General features: G+C 39.4%; 1 protein-coding gene and 1 pseudogene across 1 annotated transcript in view; both read right to left on the bottom strand.

Moving 5' to 3' along the window:
* Nucleotides 1–384: 384 nt before the first annotated feature.
* The window catches only part of LOC102247542 (vascular endothelial growth factor receptor kdr-like), a gene marked incomplete at its 5' end in the record, with an annotated part of 251,412 nt that continues 230,566 nt past the window's right edge, over nucleotides 385–21,230 (bottom strand). Inside the window, 2 exons of the mRNA XM_014539495.1 lie at nucleotides 385–995; nucleotides 17,395–17,495. Coding sequence (XP_014394981.1) covers nucleotides 794–995; nucleotides 17,395–17,495 — 303 coding nt within the window. The remainder of the gene's footprint in view (nucleotides 996–17,394; nucleotides 17,496–21,230) is intronic.
* Nucleotides 18,897–19,423, bottom strand: LOC102245708 (annotated as a pseudogene).

Raw genomic sequence — 21,230 nt, 5'->3', positions numbered from 1 at the left:
TTGCTGCCAACTCCCTTCTATTGGCAAACCCTAGTAAATTTGACTGCTTTAGAGTTTTAAAGACATCCAGGTAAAAGTCCACCAAGTTCTGTTTGGAAACTAATTGCCAAGATCTGAATATAATGGGGCCACAGTTCCTGATTGGAGGCACTGGAGGTCTTTGAGGATTCAACAGAGATTGTTCTGATTGTTCTGTCTAGTGCAGTGATGGCGAACCTTTTGAGCTCGGTGTGTCAGCGTTTTGAAAAACCCTAACTTAACTCTGGTGCCATGTCACATATAGAAATTTTTTGATATTTGCAACCATAGTAAAACAAATATTTATATTTTTGACATTTATTTTATATATTTAAATGCCATTTAACAAAGAAAAATCAACCAAAAAAATGAGTTTGTGTGTCACCTCTGACACGTGTGTCATAGGTTCTCCATCACTGGTCTAGTGGCCCTCATGAAAGTATAACGGGCTAAGTTGAAGGGGGCATGCATATGGAACTACTAAAGGTGCTATTGTAGGGCTTTACACACCCAACTACAGTCATTGGTGTTTAATAGGAAGATAAATGGCACTGAACATCATGTTGTCTCTCTATCAGGCCTGGGGACCTTGCTTGGGCCAGCTGTGCCCCCCAAAATTGTGAAGAATCAAGATTATCTGCCAAGGTGCTCTTTTTTCATTCTCCAGTCCCAAGTTAGTAATTCTGTTACCATGATATAAAGTGAAAAGAATTAGTGATTTCTGAGGCAAAAAAGGAGTAGTTTGAAAGGGGTGGCAAAGGGCACTGGTAGTAGGTTAAATGGATACAGTGCTGTAGTGGACCACGGAGTTATAGTCGGGTGGTGGACTGTGGCATTCGAGGGTAGAATCCAGTGGCAGAAGGGAAGTCTCTTTAATCTGGTCTTCCTCTTCAAGCTCAAAGGCTGAATGGTATTCCATAAGCTCCATCTCAGTCTCACTCTGAAGGGACTCCTGGTTCTTGATGACAGTATTCAGGCTGGTCAGAGAGAAAAAGAAACACACTTAGCCTAGATCTGATGATTTTAGAGATAGGAGGGCATATTTTAGACAGAGGGATGCTAGATATTGGCAGACATGTGGAAAGACTGAAGCTTCTTTTAAAAATACGAAGTTTTTCCCTTTGGTAAGCACAGATCTCCATGAACTATGGTGACCTGTGCTAAGCAAATGCAGAAACTCAAGAAATAGAAACTGTGGCCTCTTCTAGCAGGCAATTTTTTATCTGACTGTGGAAAGCCATTAGTAATATTTACAATGTGGCATGTGCCTACTGCTAACACTTACTCAAGGCCCAAGAAGTTTTACAGAGATGTGTAACCTTGGAAGATTCGTGATGTGTGTTTCAATTTCTTCAACTGTAGGATGAATTTGAGGAAAGAGAGTTGAATTAGATGATCTTTAAACTCTTTATGGTTCTAATATTTTCTTTGACTATTTTGGGCCTATAAAAATGGCAATCACATATAGGTTAACTTAAAGCTTTGAGGTGTCATGCTCTCTGTCACAGAAAGAATCTCCTGTGACCCTAGTCTTGTTTCTTCTCTTCATTATCACTCACATTCTTCATATGTAAAAGAAGGAATGAAAAGTCTCTAGGCATACCAGAGTGGTTGCAGTAGGGGTGGAAGACTAGGAAGCAATTCTTTTCTCTGGACCCTGGGGCACTGAGTTTCTCTTCTGATATTCCTTTATTCCTTATCCTGAGCCCCTATGCTACAAAGGAACTTCCCCTTATTTGTCTCTATCACCTAACAATTCCTGAGATCCCTTAGTGGAGGTTAAAGCCTGAGGGCACTCCCCCAAAGGGGCCTTCCTTGTTGTACAGACTGTTTAGGGCCCCAGGACCTTTGTAGCCCAGGCCCTGGGTTATGATCTGGGGACAAGAGCCCCAGTTTTCCTACCAGTTTAACAAAACTCTTAATAGGTATTTAATGAGATTCTTTTACATAAAATATTTTATTAAGAACTTTATTTTGAGATTAGCACCTCCCCAGAGGACAGAAGTTTTCCGCGGCAAACACAGCTGATTCACACAGCCAGTCGGCCTGGTGGTCAAATCCCTCTAGTATTAACTACAACAATCAAGGCTCAACTAGAACAAGACTGCGCACAAAGACCACTAGGGGGTGCACCAAGAAAGCATAAAAAATGCGGAGACAAAAAAACATGACAGAAATGGAGGATATAGAGCTAAAAAACGCAATTTTGAGGGCTTGCAAAAATGTGCTAGAAGCTGCCAATAAACTTGAGGAGAGACTCACGAAAACTAATGAGACCCTCGATGCTATGATAAAGAAACAACTAGAAATTAAGCATACACGGTCTGAAATAAAGAATATTACACCCAATAGCAGACCAGAGGAGCGCAAGAATCAAGCCAAAGATTTGAAATGCGAAGAAGCAAAAAACACCCAACCGGAAAAGCAAAATGAAAAAAGAATCCGAAAATACGAAGATAGTGTAAGGAGCCTCTGGGACAGCTTCAAGCGTACAAACATCAGAATAATAGGGGTGCCAGAAGATGAGAGACAGCAAGATATTGAAAACCTATTTGAAGAAATAATGGCAGAAAACTTCCCCCACCTGGTGAAAGAAATGGACTTACAGGTCCAAGAAGCGCAGAGAACCCCAAACAAAAGGAATCCAAAGAGGACCACACCAAGACACATCATAATTAAAATGCCAAGAGCAAAAGACAAAGAGAGAATCTTAAAAGCAGCAAGAGAAAGAGACTCAATTACCTACAAGGGAATACCCATACGACTGTCAGCTGATTTCTCAACAGAAACTTTGCAGGCCAGAAGGGAATGGCAAGAAATATTCAAAGTGCTGAATACCAAGAACCTACAACCAAGAATACTTTATCCAGCAAAGCTATCATTCAGAATTGAAGGTCAGATAAAGAGCTTCACAGATAAGGAAAAGCTAAAGGAGTTCATCACCACTAAACCAGTATTATACGAAATGCTGAAAGGTATCCTTTAAGAAGAGGAAGAAGAAAAAGGTAAAGATACAAATTGTGAACAACAAACATGCATCTATCAACAAGTGAATCTAAGAACCAAGTGAATAAATAATCTGATGTACAGAATGAACTGGTGATTATAATGAATCAGGGACATAGAAAGGGAATGGACTGACTATTCTTGGCGGGGAAAGGGGAATGGGAGATGCGGGAAGAAACTGGACAAAAATCGTGCACCTATGGATGAGGACAGTGGGTGGGGAGTGAGGGCGGAGGGTGGGATGGGAACTGGGAGGAAGGGAGTTATGGGGGGGATTTAATTAAAAAAAAAAAAAAAAAAGAACTTTATTTTTATTGTACTTGAGACTCTAGGAATCAAAATAAATGACTTTTTTTCTTTTTCCTGGAACATAATTCAATGATATATAGAATTTTTCAAGTTGAGGAAATGCTACAGCTTCCCACATGCTATTCTTGAATGAGCTTCAGTGTGTTCAGGGAATGGGGGAAAAGGAATCATCTCTGAGGGGTCCACACCTCTGTAACAAAGTGTACCACTGACATGGTTGTCATGCCATTTAAAGGTGTACGGTTCTTCTGTCAAGTAGAAGATGCCTTCACCACTACCACTTATTCTTTTGTGGCTTTAGACTTTTATCTCCTGGGTAAGAGCAGCCAACTCTGAAAGAGGCTAGATGTAAAAAATGTTATATCATCTCCCATTGGGAAGAAACTTGTAAGTTTTTTCCAAAATGTAGACCTCATTTCCCCACTATGGATCAACCTGCTTATTCTCCAATCTGTCCAACACTTCTTGGCCTCCTTCGTACTCTGCCTTTGCCCATGCTTTCCTATAACTGGAATACTTTCTTTCGTTTTACACACTTATCTAAATTCTACTTACCATCCTAGGTCTTATTCAGATCCCACTTTTCCAGACAGATCCTACCATCCCAGTAGGCAAGCACCCCTTTCCCCCACTTGCTCTGAACTCCTAAGGATTGTAGTTAAAAGAGAAGACTCTAGTGGCCAAAATTCTATGTTCAAATTAAGCTCTGCTATTCATTAAGTTAATGAATATCTTTTTGCATTAGTTTCCCTGTCAAAGAAACACATAGAATTGAGATGGTTGAATAAACGTTTATATAGAAACTATTTGGAACAGCCTGGAACATGGTAAGTGTTTTAAAGGTGTTAGCTATTTTTGAAAACACCCAAGCAAAGAAAAATTATAAAAAATAAGGAAAGTGTAAGGGGACTCAGAACAACATCATTATAGTGGTACCTGAACAAAAGAGAGAGCAAGGAATCAAGAAAGTATTTGAAGACGTAATGGCTGAAAACTTCCTTAATCTGGTGAAGGAAAATGACACACCTGTCCAGGTGCACAGAGTCCCAATCAAGATGAACCCAAAGCAGCCCACAACTAGACACATCATGAATAAAATGGCAGCCATTAAAGAAAAAGAGAGAATCTTAAAGCAGAATGAGGAGGACAATTAGTTACCTACAAGGGAATTCCCATAAGTATCAGCAGATTTCTCAAAGAAACACCTCAACATAATTTGGCATGAAATATTGAAAGTGATTAAGAGCAAGGAGCTACAACCACTTTACTCAGCAAGTAAAATTGAAGGAGAATAAAGAGCTTCTCAAATTAAAACTAAAAGTTAAAAGAGTTCATTATGACCGAACCATCATTACAAGATGTATTAAAGGGTCTTCTTTATGAAGAAGAAAAAAAAATAAAAATAGTTATAAAGAATAAAATGGCAATTAAATACATACCTATCAATAATTAATTTAAATGTAAATGCATTATATGCTCCAATTAAAAGACATTGGGTAGCTGAATAAATAAGCAAACATGACCCATATATATGCTGTTGACAAGAGACCCACCTCAACACAAAAAAATAAAGGAATAGAAAAAATAAACGTAAAGGGATAGAAAAATATATTTTGTGCAAACAAAATTTTTAAAAGCTGGGGTTGCCATACTTATATTAGACAAATAAACTTTAAAACAAAGGCTAGACAGTTGAGAAAATGGCAGCCGAATAGGCAGACCAGTCTGGCACCTCATCCCAGGGCCAGGCTGGAAATACAACTAAGTTGGAGAACATTCACCTGGAATTAACAACTGAGGTCCAGTTGAGGAGGTGACTTATAACAGGGAAGAACAGAAAACAACTGGAGATGGGTAGGAAGGGCGAGGTCACAAGAAGAGTAGGCCCAACCCCCAGGGATGGCAAGGGATGCTGAGAGAGAAAAGAGCACTATTCTATGGGAAGAATTGTTCCAGGAGCACAGACTGGACTCCACACACCTAACCAGCTGCACTACCCAACCCATGGTGGCACTTCCTGATCCATAGCAGGGCGATCCACAGTGCATGTTTCATCCAATCAGCTGCGAAAGGTAGCAGGACTGCTGACAGCAACCGAGTCTATACCCAGCAGACCAGAGCCAGTGGGAGAGAGAGTCACAGTTTTGTGGGTTTTAAAAAAATCTCTAAACCCAGAGCACAGGAGTTTTCATTTGCAACTACACACCTGAAGCATTGACACAGGAAAGGAGATGTGAACTTGAGGTGTCTGAGGAGAGGCTTGGGTGGGAAGCAGGGCAGAAAGACTTGGAAAAGCAATAGCCAGGAGTGCTGCATTGGGTTGTTCATATGTTTCCAAAACAGCCATTCTTCTTGGGAGGAGCTAGCTGCTCCCAATCCATTGGGTAGGTAAAGGGAAAACAAAACAAAACAAAACACAAAACTCCAACTAGGTGATACAGCCTGCCACACCCTGCATTCTGAGCTTTACTGAGGAAACAAAGGCAGAGGCCAAGATTATGGGTCTGAACAGTCTCAAGGAGCCTTTGTGACTGCATTGGAGGAAGGGCCATCTGACCCACTATTCCATACAAGGACCTCTCTCCAGCCAAGAGCAGAGTAATATTTTGGGCCACTCACAGAGGAGTAGCTCTGGGACCGGGGAAAAAACAAACCAACAAGAAAAAACACACCCATAGAACCCACAGATGACGGGTCAGCGGTGGCCACTGGCATCCCCCACCCCCAAGATGGCGTCCAAGCGGGAGAGCAACACGGGCCTGTGGTTATACAACAAGCTGGGCGCCACGGACGAGCTGTGGGCGCCAAGGAGCATCACCTCACTGCTCACGGCCATAGTCATCGACAACATCTGCCTCTGCTTCCATGGCCTCTCGTCTCTGTGAAGCTCAAGCTGCTGCTTGGGACACTGCACCTCCAGAGTTGCACGGTGGCGAGATGAAAGGCGCCCTGACGAAGATCATCCAGCTGGCTACCCTGGACTCGGACCCCTGGGTGCTCATGGTAGCCAACATTCTCAAGATCTTGAAAAGCAGAATCCCAACATTCAGGATATTCTAGAACTTCGAGAGAAGGTGACCGAGTGTGACCCATCTGCCATGCTGCCTCTTGAGTGCCGGTACTTGAATAAAAGCACCCTGATGATCTTCACCGGCCCCCTCAGCCCCTCCGGTGAAATACTTCCAGCTGAAGAGGAAACCAAAGAGTGCCACGCTGAGGGATGAGCTCCTGCAGAAATCCACTGAGACTGCCCAGCAGCTGAAGAGGAGCACAGGGGTGCCCTTCGACACCAAAGGCCGGGGGCTGCTCTGGAAGATGGACACCACAACCCCACTCAAAGGCATCCCAAAGCAGGTGCCCTTCTGGAGCCCCACGGCCCCCAGTGTCTTCAGCCCTGCGGGGAATCAGACCCCCATCCCACCCTTGAGGACACCTCTGCGAAAGGAGAGGGGCATGAAGCTGCTTCACATTTCTGAGCTGGATACAATCGGTGCTGGCCGAGAGGCAAATAGAAGAAGGAAGATGTTGGACACCAAAGTGGTGGAAAAGCCGGCCAAGGAGGAGACGGTCATCAAGAATGCCACCCTCCCTTGTGGCAATGGAATTTAAGAAGAATAAAAAAGGTAAAAGTCTATAACAAGCAGAGCTGTCACTAAAATTAGAAAGTTATAACTTTTTTGGTTAACTTTAACATTAAAAAATGTAATATTGAATCCAAAAAAGTGACTTAGATTACAAAAAAAGTTACCCATCTTAAAACTTAAAAAATAAGTCCAAAACATCCCGAGAACATATCTAAAGCCTGGGGTCTGGGGCTCAGCTGCATGGTGAAGTCCGGCCTCTCAGAAGCCAGAGCCTCGTTCTCCTGGTGACTGGTCTTTGGCCATTACGGCATTATGACCACTGGGTTTTTATTATATAGATAATGAACTCTCAGAAAGAAAAACTGAAAAGACAATTCAATTAACCATTACAACAAAAAAAAAATAAGATACTAGGAATAAAATTAACCAAGGAAGTAAAAGACTTATACTCGGTAAAACTACAGGACGTTGAAAAAAAAATAAAAGGAAGGTATAAACAAGTGGAAGAATATAGCGTGTTCATGGATTGGTAGAATTAACATCATTAAAATGTCCATGTTACCTAAAAAAATCTATACAGATTCAATGCAATCTTTATTAAAATAGTGTGCCTGATCTGTGGGCTTTGGTGGACTGGCTGGCAAATTTGCCAGGTAGTGTGTGGGCCCTGCCCTGCCATATTGGTGAGCTGGGCATCTGGCCAGCCCTGCAACCTCCACCAGCAGAGAGGCACCTGGCCTATCCTTACCACTGGAGAGGCACCCTGCACTAGTGGAGAAGTGCCTGGCCCAGACTATACCCTGCACCAGTGGAGAAGCATCTGGTCTTCCCCAAACCCCCACGAGCAGAGTGCCTGGCCTGCGCCAACACCTTGACAAGAGGCCTCGCTGGACACAGGGACCTGCTGCCCTGAATCAGCACGCCTAACCCAATGCCCCTGGTGACTGGCCCCACTGTCTGACACTGCCTCTTAGAAGTGGCCTAACACCCTCTGAGCCCTCTGATGAACAAACCTGCCACAGTGACCCAGTACACCTCATAAGGTGTCTCCAGAAGATCAGATCCAAATCTGTGACCTGGAGTGATCAGTTGCCACAGCTAGGCACATATTAATTAATATAAAGGGACAGCCAAAATGGGCAGACAAAAACAGGCCCCAAATGAAATAACAGGAAGAATCTTACGAAAAGGAACTAATTAAATGGAAGCTCGCAATTTATCAGATAAAGAGTTCAAATTGGTTATAAGAATGCTCAAGGATGAGAAAGAAGAACAAAGTTAGAGGAATCATGCCACCTAATATCAAACTATACTACAAGGCCAAAATAATTAAAAAAGCACGGTACTGGCATAAAACAGACATATAAATCAATGAAACAGTGTAGAGAGCCCAGAAATAAACCTACACCTTTATAGTCAGTTAATATTTGACAAAAGAGGCACAAGCATACAATGTACTAAAGATAGTCTATTCATTAAAGGGGGAAACTTGGACAGATACATGCAAAAAAGAAGAAAGAAACTAAACCACCTTCTTACACTGCACACAAGAATAAACTCAAATGGATTAAAAACTTAAATGTTAAATCCAAAACCATAAAAACTCTAGAAGAAAACATACAGTAAAATATCAGACATTTATCCTAGCAATATTTTTTTCTGATATATCTCCTTGGTCAAGGAAACAAAAGAAAAAAGAAACAAATAGGACAACATCAAACTAAAGAATTTTTGCATAGCAAAAGAAACCATCAACAAAATGAAAAGACAACCCACTGAATGGGAGAACATATTCATCAATGATACATCTGATAAGGGGTTAATATCCAAAATTTATAAAGAACTTATAGAACTCAATACCAAAAACTCCCAAACAATCCAATTAAAAAATGGCCAAAAGACCTGAATAGATATTTCTCTGAAGAGAACATACAGATGGCCAATAGACATATGAAATGATGATCAATGTCATGAATCATCAGAGAAATGCAAATTAAAATCACAATGAGATATTACCTCATACCTGCAAAAAAGACTATCATCAATAAATCAACAAGCAACAAGTGTTGGTGAGGATGTGGAAAAAAGAGGACCCTAGTGCACTGTTGGTGGGAATGCAGATTTGTGCATACACTGTGGAAAACAGTATAGAGGCACCTCAAAAACTTAAAAATTGAACTTCCTTATGACCCAGTTCTTCCACTTCTGGGAATTTATTTGAAGAATCCAAACATACTAATTTGAAAGAATATATGTACCCCATCTTCATTGCAGCATTATTTACAATAATCAAGATTTGGAAGCTGGTCTGGTATCTTTCAGTAGTTGAATGGATTAAAAAGCTGTGGTATAAAAAACAAAAACAAACAAAACAAAACAAAAAAAGCTGTGGTGCATTTACACAATGCCATGAAAAGGAAGAAAAGTTTACCCTTTGTGACATCATGGATATACCTGGAGACCGTTATGCTAAGTGCAATCAGCTGGTCAGAGAAAGACAAGTACCATATGATTTCACTCATATGTGGAGTTTAATGAACAAATTTAACTACCAATCAAAATAGAGACAGACTCATAGATAGAGAGCAGACAGATAGCTCTGGTGTGGGGGGAGTTTTGGGGGGTGAAAGGATTGAGCAAAAAATAATAAAAAGAGAGAGAGCTCATGGACATGGGCAACAACATGGTAATTGCAGGTGGAGGTTTGTGGGTGGGGGTGAAAGAGGGCATAGAGTGGATAAATGGTGATGGAGAAAATAAAATAAATTTAAAAACAACAACAACAAAATGGATGTTTAAGGAACATAATGAGAACAGCAGCAGGAAAAAGGATGTAGAAACTATGAGATATTATCAGTCAGAAATGAAGAATACCATATGTGAAATACAGAATACATTGGAAGAAATAGCCAGTAGGCTGGATGAAGCAGCAGATCGGATCAGTGAATTAGAAGACGAGATAGAAAAATATCACTCAAACAGAATAGCAGAAAGCAAAATAATTAAAAAGCAAGAGAATAGTTTAAGGGAACTTTGGGACACCATAGAAAGTAACAACATCTGCATCATAGGGGTGCCAGAAGGAGAAGAAAACAAGCATGTGATAGAAAACCTCTTTGAAGAAACAGTGATAGTAAATTCCCCTAGTCTTGTGAAGGAAAATGCCACATAAGTTCAGGAAGCACAGAGAGTCCCAATTAAGATGAACCAAAGAGATCCACACCAAGACATATCATAATTAAAATGACCAAGATTAAAGACAAAAAGAGAATCTTAAAAGAAGCAAGAGAGAAACAGTTACTACAAGGGAGTTCCCATAAGACTGTCAGCTGATTTCTCAACAGAAACACTTCAGGCCAGAAGGGATTGGCATGAAATATTCAAAGTAATGAAAATCAAGAAAAGTGCAACCAAGACTGTTCTTTCCATCAAGGCTATCAGTTAAAATCAAAGGCAAAATAAAGAGCTTCCCAGACAAAAGTATACTAAAGGAGTTCATTACCACCAAACCAACAATGCAAGAAATACTAATGGAACTGCTTTAAGAAGAGAGAAACATAAGCATAAAGATAAAAATGGCAATAAATAAGTACCTATTAATATATTCAATCAACAACCATAGGGTAGCCAAATGAATAAGAAAACACAACCCATAAATATGCTGTCTACAAGAGACCCACTTCAGAACAAAAAATACACACAGGCTGAAAGTAAAGGGATGCAAAAAAAAAAAAAAGAATTCCATACAAATGGAAATGAAAAAAAGCTGGGGTAGCAATATTTATATCTGACAAAATATGCTCCCAATATTGGAGCACCTAAATAATCTTAGTGGACTGTTATGGAGAAAGCAACAGCAATACAGCCATAGTGGGGGACTTTCACCCCCCACTGTCATCAATGGTAGACAAAAAATCAACAAGAAAACAGTGAACTTAAATGATACACTAGATTAGATGGATTTAATTGATAATTACAGAACATTTCATCCCAAAGAAGCAGAATATACATTCTTCTCAAGTGCACATGAGTTATTCTCAAAGATAGACCACATGTTAGGATGCAAAATAAGTCTTAACAAATTTAAGAAGTTTGAAATCATATCAAGCATATTCTCAGACCATAATGGCATAAAACTATAAATCAACCATAATAAAAAGCTCAAAAATATTCAAACATGTAGAAGCTAAATAGCATTCTATTAAACAATAAATGGGTTATCAATGAGATCAAGGAATAAATTAAAAATAACCTGGAAACAAATGAAAATGAAAACACAAACATCCAAAATCTATGGGACACAAGGAAAGAAGTCCTGAGAAAGTTCATAGCGTTACAAGTCTACCTCAAGAAGCAAGAAAAATCTCTAGTAAACAATATAACCCTACACCTAAAAGAATTGGAAAAACAGTAGAAAAAGCTGAGAGCAAGTAGAAAGAAGGAAATAATAAAGATCAGAGCAGAAATAAATGACATAGAAACGAAACAAACAAAATAAAAAAACAGCACAAAATATCAATGAAACAAAAGCTGGTTCTTTGAAAGGATAAACAAGATTGACAAACCTTTAACCAGAGTTATCAAGAAACAAAGAGAGAGGATCCAAATAAATAAAATCAGAAATCAAAGAAAAGAGGTAACAACTGATATCATAAAAATACAAATGTTTGTAAGAAAATATCACAAACAACTATGTGCCAACAAAAATGACAACCTAGGCAAAATGTACAAATTCCTAGAAACATACAATCTTCCAAAACTGAATCAGGAAAAAGTGGAACACCTGAATAGACCAATAACAACTGGTGAAATCGAAGCAGTAATAAAAAATAAAAAATATATAAAAAATAAACCTCCCAGGAAACAAAAGTCCTGGACTGGATGCCTTCACAGAAGGATTTTACCAAACATTCAAAGAAGAACTAACACCTATCCTCCTCAAACTTTTCCAAAATATTCAACAGGAAGGAAGACTTCCAAGCTCTTATTAGGCCAACGTTATCCTGATACCATAACCAGGTAAAGACATAACAAAGAAAGAAAATTATAGACCAATATCCCTGATGAACATAGATGCTAAAATTTTCAGCAAAATGTTACCAAATCAGATCCTGCCATGCATTAAAAAATCTTACACCATGATCAAGTGCAATTTATTCTGGGGACGCAAGGTTGGTCCAATATTTGCAAATCAATAAACATGCTACATTGCATAAACAAAATGAAAAATAAATATCACATGATCATATCAATAGATTCAGAAAAAACATTCAATAAACTCCAGCATGCATTCATGATAAAAACTCTCAGCTAAGTGAAATACGTCAGAGAAAGACAAATACCATGATTTCACTTATAGGTGGAATCTAAAGGACAAAATAAACAAACAAAAAACAAACAAAATAGAAACAGACTCATACAGAAATGACAGTTATCAGATGGTAGGGGGCTTGGGTGACTGGGTGAAAAATATGAAGGATTAAAAATTTCAAATTGGTTGTTTCAGAATAGTCAGAGATATACAGATTACAGCATTGGGAATATAGTAAATAATATTATAACTGTTTATGGGGTCAGGTGGGTGGGTACTTGAAACATTGAGGGGAACACTATGTAAAGTACATGATTTTCTAACCACTATGCTGTACATCTGAAACTAATACAGAATGATATTGAATATCAACTGTAATTGAAAAATAAAAAATGAATTAACTATTGATATGGACAACAACTTAGATGAAAGTGAAGGAAAGGATGTTTAGGGAGAAGAATGTCAATCTCAGTAGGGTACCTATTGCATGATACCATTTATGTATATAACATTTGTGAAGTAACATAATTATACAGATGGAAAATATATTGGTTGCTCTGGGCTATGGACAGGGAGAGAGGGTGTGGCATAGTTATAAAGTGGTAGCATAAGGGGCCAATAGTACCTGTGGTTATGGTACTATTTTCTCTCTTGATAGGTGGTGATTACACAAAGCTGTATGTGCTTTAAAATTGCTCAGAGCTATAAATACTCACACACATTCATATGTAACTTGGGGAATGTGAATAGCTCCATGGATTCTATCAATATTATTTCCTTGATTGTGACATTGCACTATAGTTACACAAGATGTTAAAATTAGAAGTCTGAGTGAAGGATGCTTGGGACTTCCATATTTCTTTACACATTACTATAGACCACAATTGTTTAAAAATGAAAAGTCAAAATGAATATAAAAATTTAAGAAATTTTAAAAATTTAGAAAGCAAATGCTGTCTTTGGATTTTTTGGGCCCTTGCAACCTTGTAAGTTCTGGTGTGGTAAAAATACATTCATCTAAGGGGGGACAAAATAAATATTTTGCATGACAGAGGTAGGATATAACTAAGATAGGTGAAATTTAACTACCTAAATAAAAACTTCCTTGACCCTTTCTAACTCTTAGCAATGATAGTGTGGTGGTGGTGGTGGTAATGGTGGTGATGGTATTGAAATACAGATAGCCCCTTCTGAAATGTCTGCCAGATACCTGACCAAGCAGCTCAACTGGTGACTCCCTTTCCAATGTGCCAGCAATGAAAAATAAAAAACCTCAAATGCAAATTTCAAAAAAAAATCAGTTAATTCCTACATAAAAGAGAAATAAAACTCATCTTTATAAATTAACTTAACCATGGGCCAGGCACTGAGCTATGTGATTTTTACTTATTCACTGGCTTAATATATGTCATTACCTTATGAAGTGGAGAATACTCCCTTTTTCATATAGATGAGGAAACTGACTCAAAGCATTGCTGTTACTTGCTCAAGGTCTCACATACTCAGCTGGGAGGATATAGAATGAGGGCTGGTACATAAATGTGTACCAATCTGTAAAATGTTTTCCCCCAAAGCAAAATAATATAATGGATGCAAATGTTACTTTTTTGAAGACTCTAAACACGTAAGTATTAAAAAATAAAGTAGGCTGTAAGGTCCTTGTAATGTCCTTGTTCTTTGAATAATATATTCTTAATTGTATGGTTGTTTTTGTGTGCACAGATATTCACGTACATCAGAACGATGGCTTGGATGGATGGGATGGGTGAAGAATGTCAAACCTGTGACACATGTTAAATCGGAAAGCTTTCTCTTGAGAAAAGCAAGTAATCCAAGCCATAGGTAGCACAACTATCTTGCAAGTAACAATCCACTGCCCAGGTGCTATTGGAAAAAAATGCATTTTCCCTTTCAATAAAAATAATTGTAGACAATAGTCTGGAATGCACCTGTAGCATTCACTTTGGGAAAAAGAGGTAGCACTTGTCACTTTACCTCTGGCTACCTCCTTTGAGAACTTTTCCCTCTACTTAATTACAGAGCTAAAGAGAACCTTCAAGGGGTAAGTAAGCTTCTGAAACTGGTGAATGCTTGAAGTGAGGAAAACAGGTCACTCCCCAGAAAAAAAGAACTTCATAGTGGGAGAGCCTCTGTCTGCCAGTGTTGCTTCTGAACTGTTTCTGAAACACTGTACCATACTTTGAGCTATTGGGATGCATCAAACAGCTGTCATATATCTCTGGGATCACCATACCCAAGTGTCTTCGTGTTTGTTGAAGGTTCGCTGCCTGATTCTGTGTCTTTACCTTTGGATTTATTTAGCAATTATACATATTGGAAAAAGTATCTATCCAGGAGTCTGGAGAATGGGACTTTAGTTAGCTTTCTGCTAGAGAGATCAAGCTCTAAAGCAAGACTGGATTTAGCAGGAAGTAGAGGGTTGAAATCCTGTCTCTAATACTTAGTAGTTGTCAGAACTTTGAAAATTATTTAAACTTTCAGTATTTACCTCATGCAACTGTTGTGAAGACTGAGTAATTGGTACATGGTGTAAGAGTATAGTAGTTGTACTTATTATTGTTATTATTATTATTATTCTAAAGAGTGCCTTTGACCAAAGTTTATCTCTCTGGGCATCCACACCTAGGAAACAAGAATCTTGAAATACACGAGGTGTTGAAGGTCTTTCCTGATCTAATGGTGACAGATAAGTTTTGGAGTAAAGAAAAGTGAGGCAGTGCATATGAGGTTCTCTTGCTAACTTTATTTCAGACTGTCAGCAGTCTGTCTCTTCCTCCTGAATGTATGAGCAGAACCCAGAGGTAAGTGTGTGGAACTGGGGTGAGGGAGAGTGGGTAGAAATCTATCTCTGAACACAAAGATATCATGATCAGAGTGGGTTCATGCCTAACTTAGAAGCTGAACCAGGGGTGTGTTTGTCAGGTATCTTTGGAGAATGACAGTGTAGTGGCATCAGCACTTACGCCTTAAACTTCAGCAGGTAAGTGTTTTATACCAAATATCTGTGTCCCCCCCCAAATTCATATGTTGAAATTTAATTCACAATGTGATGGTATTTAAAGGTGAGGCTTTTGGGAGGTGATTAAGTCATGAGGGTGGAGCCTTTACATGAGGAGGTCAGAAAGCTAGCTCACTCTTCTTTCTGCCATGTGAGGATACCAGTACAAGTCAGTCATCTGCAACATAGAAGAGGCTTTTTACCAAAACCTGATCATCCTGACATCATGATCTTAGATGTCCAGCATTCAGAACTGTCAGAAATAAATTCTGGTTGTTAGTGAAAAAACCAAATTTAAGATCTTTTATTATAACAGTCCAAACAGTGAGTATGTTTGGAAGGAACTTCGTTAGAAGGTGAAGAGGGTTTATTATTTGCTTTGAAAAAATTCCACTTCAAGTAATTTGCTGCTGATGAAAAGAGTTGGTCCTGCAGAATAATTTCATAGGTGTCTATGTAATCATGAAGTTAGGCAGAGAAGAAAGGGCCAAGGATCTGGGGAACTGATAAAACATAAATCATGGTTCTTCAGTCATTCAATTTCTTTTGTTACCTTGGAAGTGCAGTGTGGGGATAAAAGAGAGAAAACAGTGGATGAAGATCAAAGCTGTGGTCCTTTTAAAACCTTTGACTAATTGGCTATCTTTTGACACTTTGCTTCCAACAATGTTTTGTTGTAGGTATAAATTATTAATCCTACTTTACAGACAAAGAAACTGAGGTCAAGAGATAATCTAATAACAAACATCAACAATCTTCAATGTTCAATAAATATGTCTATTTATCACATCCATTCCAAGCCATCATTTCTCACCTTGACTAGAGCAATAACCTTCTAACTGATATTCCTACTTCCATTGTTACTTCCTTACAATCTATTCTTTATACAATAGCCAAAGTGATTCTTTTTAAAATTTTTTATTTATTTATTGAGTTTTAGAGAGGGAAGAAATGAGAGAGAGAGAGAGAGACACCAATTTGTTGTTCCACTTATTTATACATACATTGGTTGATTCTTGTATGTGTCCTGACTGGGGATCGAACCCGTAACCTTGGCATATAAAGACTATGCTCTAACCAACTGAGCTACCCAGCTAGGGCTCAAAGTGATTCTTTAAAAATATATTTGTACTGATTTCAGAGAGAAGAAGGGAGAGGGAGAGAGATAGAAACATTGATGAGAGAGAAACCTCAACCAGCTACTTCTTGCATGCCCCCTACTGGGGATCCAGCCTGCAATCTGGGCATGTGTCGTGACCAGGAATAGAACCAATGACCTCTCGGTTCATAGGTCAATGCTTAACTACTGAGTCACACCTGCTGGGCTCAAAGTGATTTTTTAAAAATACAAGTCAGACCATGTCATCTCACAGTTCTGAACCCTCCAATGGCTGCTCATCTCACAAAGAATAAAATCATAAATTCACAAAGCCTAAATGATCTTGTCCTTATATAATTCAAAAAGTTCATCTCATGTCATACTATTTCCTGCTCCCTCTTTTCCAGGTGTGTTCCCAGCAATACAATGGCACCCAGAACAAAATAGGCATGGAATAAATATTTGCTGAAATAAATTAGTGAATAAATCAATGAAAGAATGTATGCCATGTGCCTGAAACAGTGCTGGGAATCAACTTTAAGTGGAGGCCAGGAAAATACACAGTATAACCCCTTCCTTTAGAGAACTAACATTCTGAGTATAGAAACAGACCCTCTGCCAGCCTGGGAAAACAATGAGGAGAACTAGAAAGGAGTAGAATGCAAACATGATTATATTCTATCCTCAAATATAGGATAGAATGTGCCAGAAACTGCATCTTCAGTTTCCTCCTCTTCTCAATATCCATTAATCCCAAATTTTAACCTTGGTTAATCTATCTTCTCAGCAATTTCAAATGGTATTAGAAAAATTTGAAAAAAAAGTGAGGGCTTTAGATATAATGCCCAGAAGGTCTGTGGCTTCTGGGGACTATCTAGGAAGATGTCTCTCATCACTAAGGTGCAAAGGTGCACCCATATCCCAAGTGCCACTGAGAGAGAGAAATCATATATTTGGTAACATGTCTTTTATTGACTCTGTGGATTAGATTCATACTAGTATATGTGCATCTCTTCCTTGATTGCATATCCTTAAGTATGGTACTCACTCTATGGTCATCATCCCATGTGGCCAGAAGTGATTTTCCAGGTGCTTCTGGGTCTTGATCTCATTCCAATTCAGCACAGTTGCATAATCTCCTTCAAAGTCCTGGACAGAAAAAGGATAAAGGTATTAGTATAGTACCTGACCCATGGAATCAAGCATCTGAGAAGTTGATGAAGGCTTGCAGGATATGGTCTACCCTTCTTCCTTTTAGGAAGCTGAGTACCTAATACCCAGCTAAAAACCATTCCTCAGCTTCCCTTGAAGCCAGGTGTGGCCCTGTGAAATTTAGATATGGGCAGAAGTGATGTGTGCAACTTTAGGGTCATTCCTTAAAAAGAAAATTGCTGGTCTTTGATTTCCATTCTTTCCATTTCTTTCAGGCTTGTATGCAGATAAGCCAGCTGTAACCACATGAATAAAGACAATCCCCTATGCCCTAAGGAAAAGTAAAGTAACAATAAAAAAATTAGTGAATAAATCAATAGATCTTTAGATTACTTCCTAGAGCTGAGTTATTTCTTGGTATAAACTGACCCCTTACTCCTGGACTATCATTATGTGAGAGAGAAAGAAACTTCTAACTTTTTAAACATTTTGTTTAAAGTTGAAAAGCCATTTTTATTGAGGAATTTGGAGGAAGATATTTCTATCTTATTAAAATCCTTGTATTTTAGGGATTTTTAAAAATTATAATAGCTTAGCCTATCCCCTAATTAATAAGTTTCTCTGTCAGAGAATAGCCAATGTGGAGTCTCAGAGAAGTACTGTGTTTTTATTTTTGTTTTTGTCATGTTAATTTATGACTAGAGAAAGTCTATACATTTCTTTGGACCCAAGGGTTTACTTATTTTAACTTCTGCATTGGGTTATTAGGTGAAGATAAAATTATCTGTGTGTCTTTATTGAAGAATTTGTAAGAAAAACGGATAAACCCTCTGTAAAAAGAGGAAATGTCGCCTCCAAACAGCATGGAGGAATGAAACTTGGGTGGCTTCCCACAAGTCAGTGTTTCCAGCACAACGGGCTCTCTTCTCCTGTCAAACACTAGACATGTCACACTACTGTTAGCAGCTCCCACCCACCCCTCCTCATCTCTCCTCCCCATCCCACAACCCTGGGTCCCCTACAGCCAGGTACCAATGGTTTTCTGAAGGCCCAGGGATAGATGCACTAGGCTTGCATCTTAACTGGGTCAAAATGGGTTTTGCTTTGGAAATTCAAACAGGAATGTAAAATGGTTGAGCTCTTTCTAGTCCAATCAAAGATGACTACTCCATCCCCTTTGAAGGGAGGAAAGGATTTCCCTTCTGAATGTGCACACGTGTGGGGTAAATGGACTATATCATAGTCTGCTCTTCACTAGCATGGAGAATGGAAACAAGGTTAGAAGAATATATAGTATCCATATTAAAGAGTCACTGAGTTCTAGAGGGCTAAGGGAGCACTGAGGCTTTCTGATTCCAGCCAGTGCTCCTGCTGGCTACCCTGAAGTCCTGGGGATGGTCATTCCTCGCCAACTGGGAGATTGTTCTCAATCTACCTGATTAACTTCATCCAGATTTCTGTCACACTGTCTCCTTTCAGGGTATTCTGCGTGAACTTGGCCTCCACAGCCATCTGGACCACCTCCAAAGCTCCCCAAAACACCCCACACAAAAGACTGGAATAAATAAGGGATGAGTGGTTATCAGGAAGTTTCACAAAGTCCACCAAGGATTTATTTTCCAAAATGAGGGAGAATTCATCACCAGCTGGGCTCCAATTTGTGATACTTGGAATGATGCCCAAGTACATCTTGAACTTCACATTGGCAGTTTCCTGAAAGTCATGGCACTTCCCCACATTTGACCGTGCCAAGAAATCTTCAGTCGAACTCCAATGTTATAGCCAATTTTGTCCAGCTGTTTATTCACATCTTTGTCATTTTCCTAGACCTTGCATAGTTGGGTGACCAAAGCCCCATTGGTCAGGGTGAAGACCTCAGAGCTCATTTTCTTGCTCTCAGTGCCATGGTTCCCCTACCTTGACATGGTGCTGGCCACCCCAACCCACCTCATCACAGGCCCACTTGGTGACCCCTTCAGACCTATGTGAGGGTTTTATATAAATTTTCATCATGCTATAATCATCCTCTGCTCAAATCAGAGTTCAACTATCAGTTAGGAGTTAAGACTGCTAACATCAGCTTTATAAAGCCATACTGGCAACTGTTAAATGCAAGAGGAGCAATCGGTATTGTGGTAGGCAGTTAGACAAACATGAGCAAGGCAAGGATGATGGGCCAGGTACAGAAGGTTACCAGGGTGGAAAGCCCCCGGTGCCTAGCAATGGACAATCAATTGTAGGGTGGGACCTCACCCCCTGGGTGATTTTTCCTACAAAGCATATCACTGGTCATGTGGTTTGGACCTCCTGACCTTTCCTCCATAGAGATAACATCTATGCCTCAATTGTATTTTTAGCTCTAAGCCCAAAAAGCAGCAAAACCAGATCAGTGACTCCATGGTTGCCCTCAGGACCAGCTGCATTGAATAATGACCCCCTACCCTGGCACTCAGGAATCAATCAGTGGAGACCACAACCCTGAGAGGACACAACTGGAAAGCTACTGAATATTCTATTAAGATCTTCCCCTGGGACCTCCCATAAAAATCTCCACCTTTAAAACCTTTAGGATGAGGACCTAATGGCTTTCCCTACAAGGAGAATGCCCATGGCTTTCCCTTTCCCTTCCCCCCTCCTCCCCCTGCCCCAGGCATGTTACCATTAGCTTCCTCACTCCCAAGCTCCAAAGGCCATTCCTTTATCTCTATAACTTGTTTCCTAAGTCCACTTCTTCCAGGAATTACTTCTTCTACCTCTGTGATTGACTAAATAAATATTCTCTTACAGTTTGGGTCTTTGCTCTGAATTCTTTCCTAGCCAGAACCCAAGTACCGAGGTTGCTGAACCCAGGTCCAGTCTGACCCCATGGATCTAACACCCAGTGCTATTCCCACTGCCTACAACAGTATGCTGGTTAATGTTTAACAAATAGCCAACTCCCCCTGCCCCCCGAAAAAAAAAGCTTAATTCAGATAATTCACTAATTTCTATGATATAAATACTCTCACCACAGATTATTTCAAGTTATCAATGTGACATCACAGAATGTGGAAGTTGGGAGGACATGCACCCAATTGAATCTTGAGAGCTGGTACAAGCCAGATTCCAGCTCACGACTGATCAGAGCCCTCATTCTGCCACGATTTTAGCTAAGAGATCTTAGGAAAGCCACTTCCACTATCTAAGACTGTTTCCTCATCTGTAAAATGTAGATAATACTTTGTCTTTCCTCCTAACTAGAGTTGTTGTTAATGTTATAGCATAATAAAAGTTAAGAAAATTCGAGGACAAGTGGAATAGGGAAACTAAGATAGAGTTAAACAGCAGTTTGCAGACATCTGGTAAATCCCATCTTCCCTAAATCAAGGACACTTGAGAGTAAACGGTTTGTACTTCTCTTCCTAAGCCAGAGGATAGATAGCTTAAACCACCCCACTCAGGGAACAGATAACAAATCCAATTAGTGTCATTTGCCAACCACACCCAAAGACTGACAAATTAAGAGAATAAATCTCATTTTGGTACACTAGCATAAAGCTGATGAATATTCTATTAATTCACCCCTAATACCTCCCCTAAATGCACAGCCTTTAAAACTCAAAAAAAAAAAAATGAAACTAGACCACCAACTTACACCATACACAAAAATAAACTCAAAATGGATAAAGGACTTAAACATAAGACGGGAAACCATAAAAATACTAGAGGAATCCACAGGCAGCAAAATCTCAG

This window comes from Myotis brandtii, unplaced genomic scaffold (assembly GCF_000412655.1).
Source record: "Myotis brandtii unplaced genomic scaffold, ASM41265v1 scaffold219, whole genome shotgun sequence".
In the NCBI taxonomy this organism is placed as follows: Eukaryota; Metazoa; Chordata; class Mammalia; order Chiroptera; family Vespertilionidae; genus Myotis; species Myotis brandtii.
The sequence above is the reverse complement of the archived record's forward strand: the minus strand, read 5'-3'. Positions and strand labels throughout refer to the sequence as shown.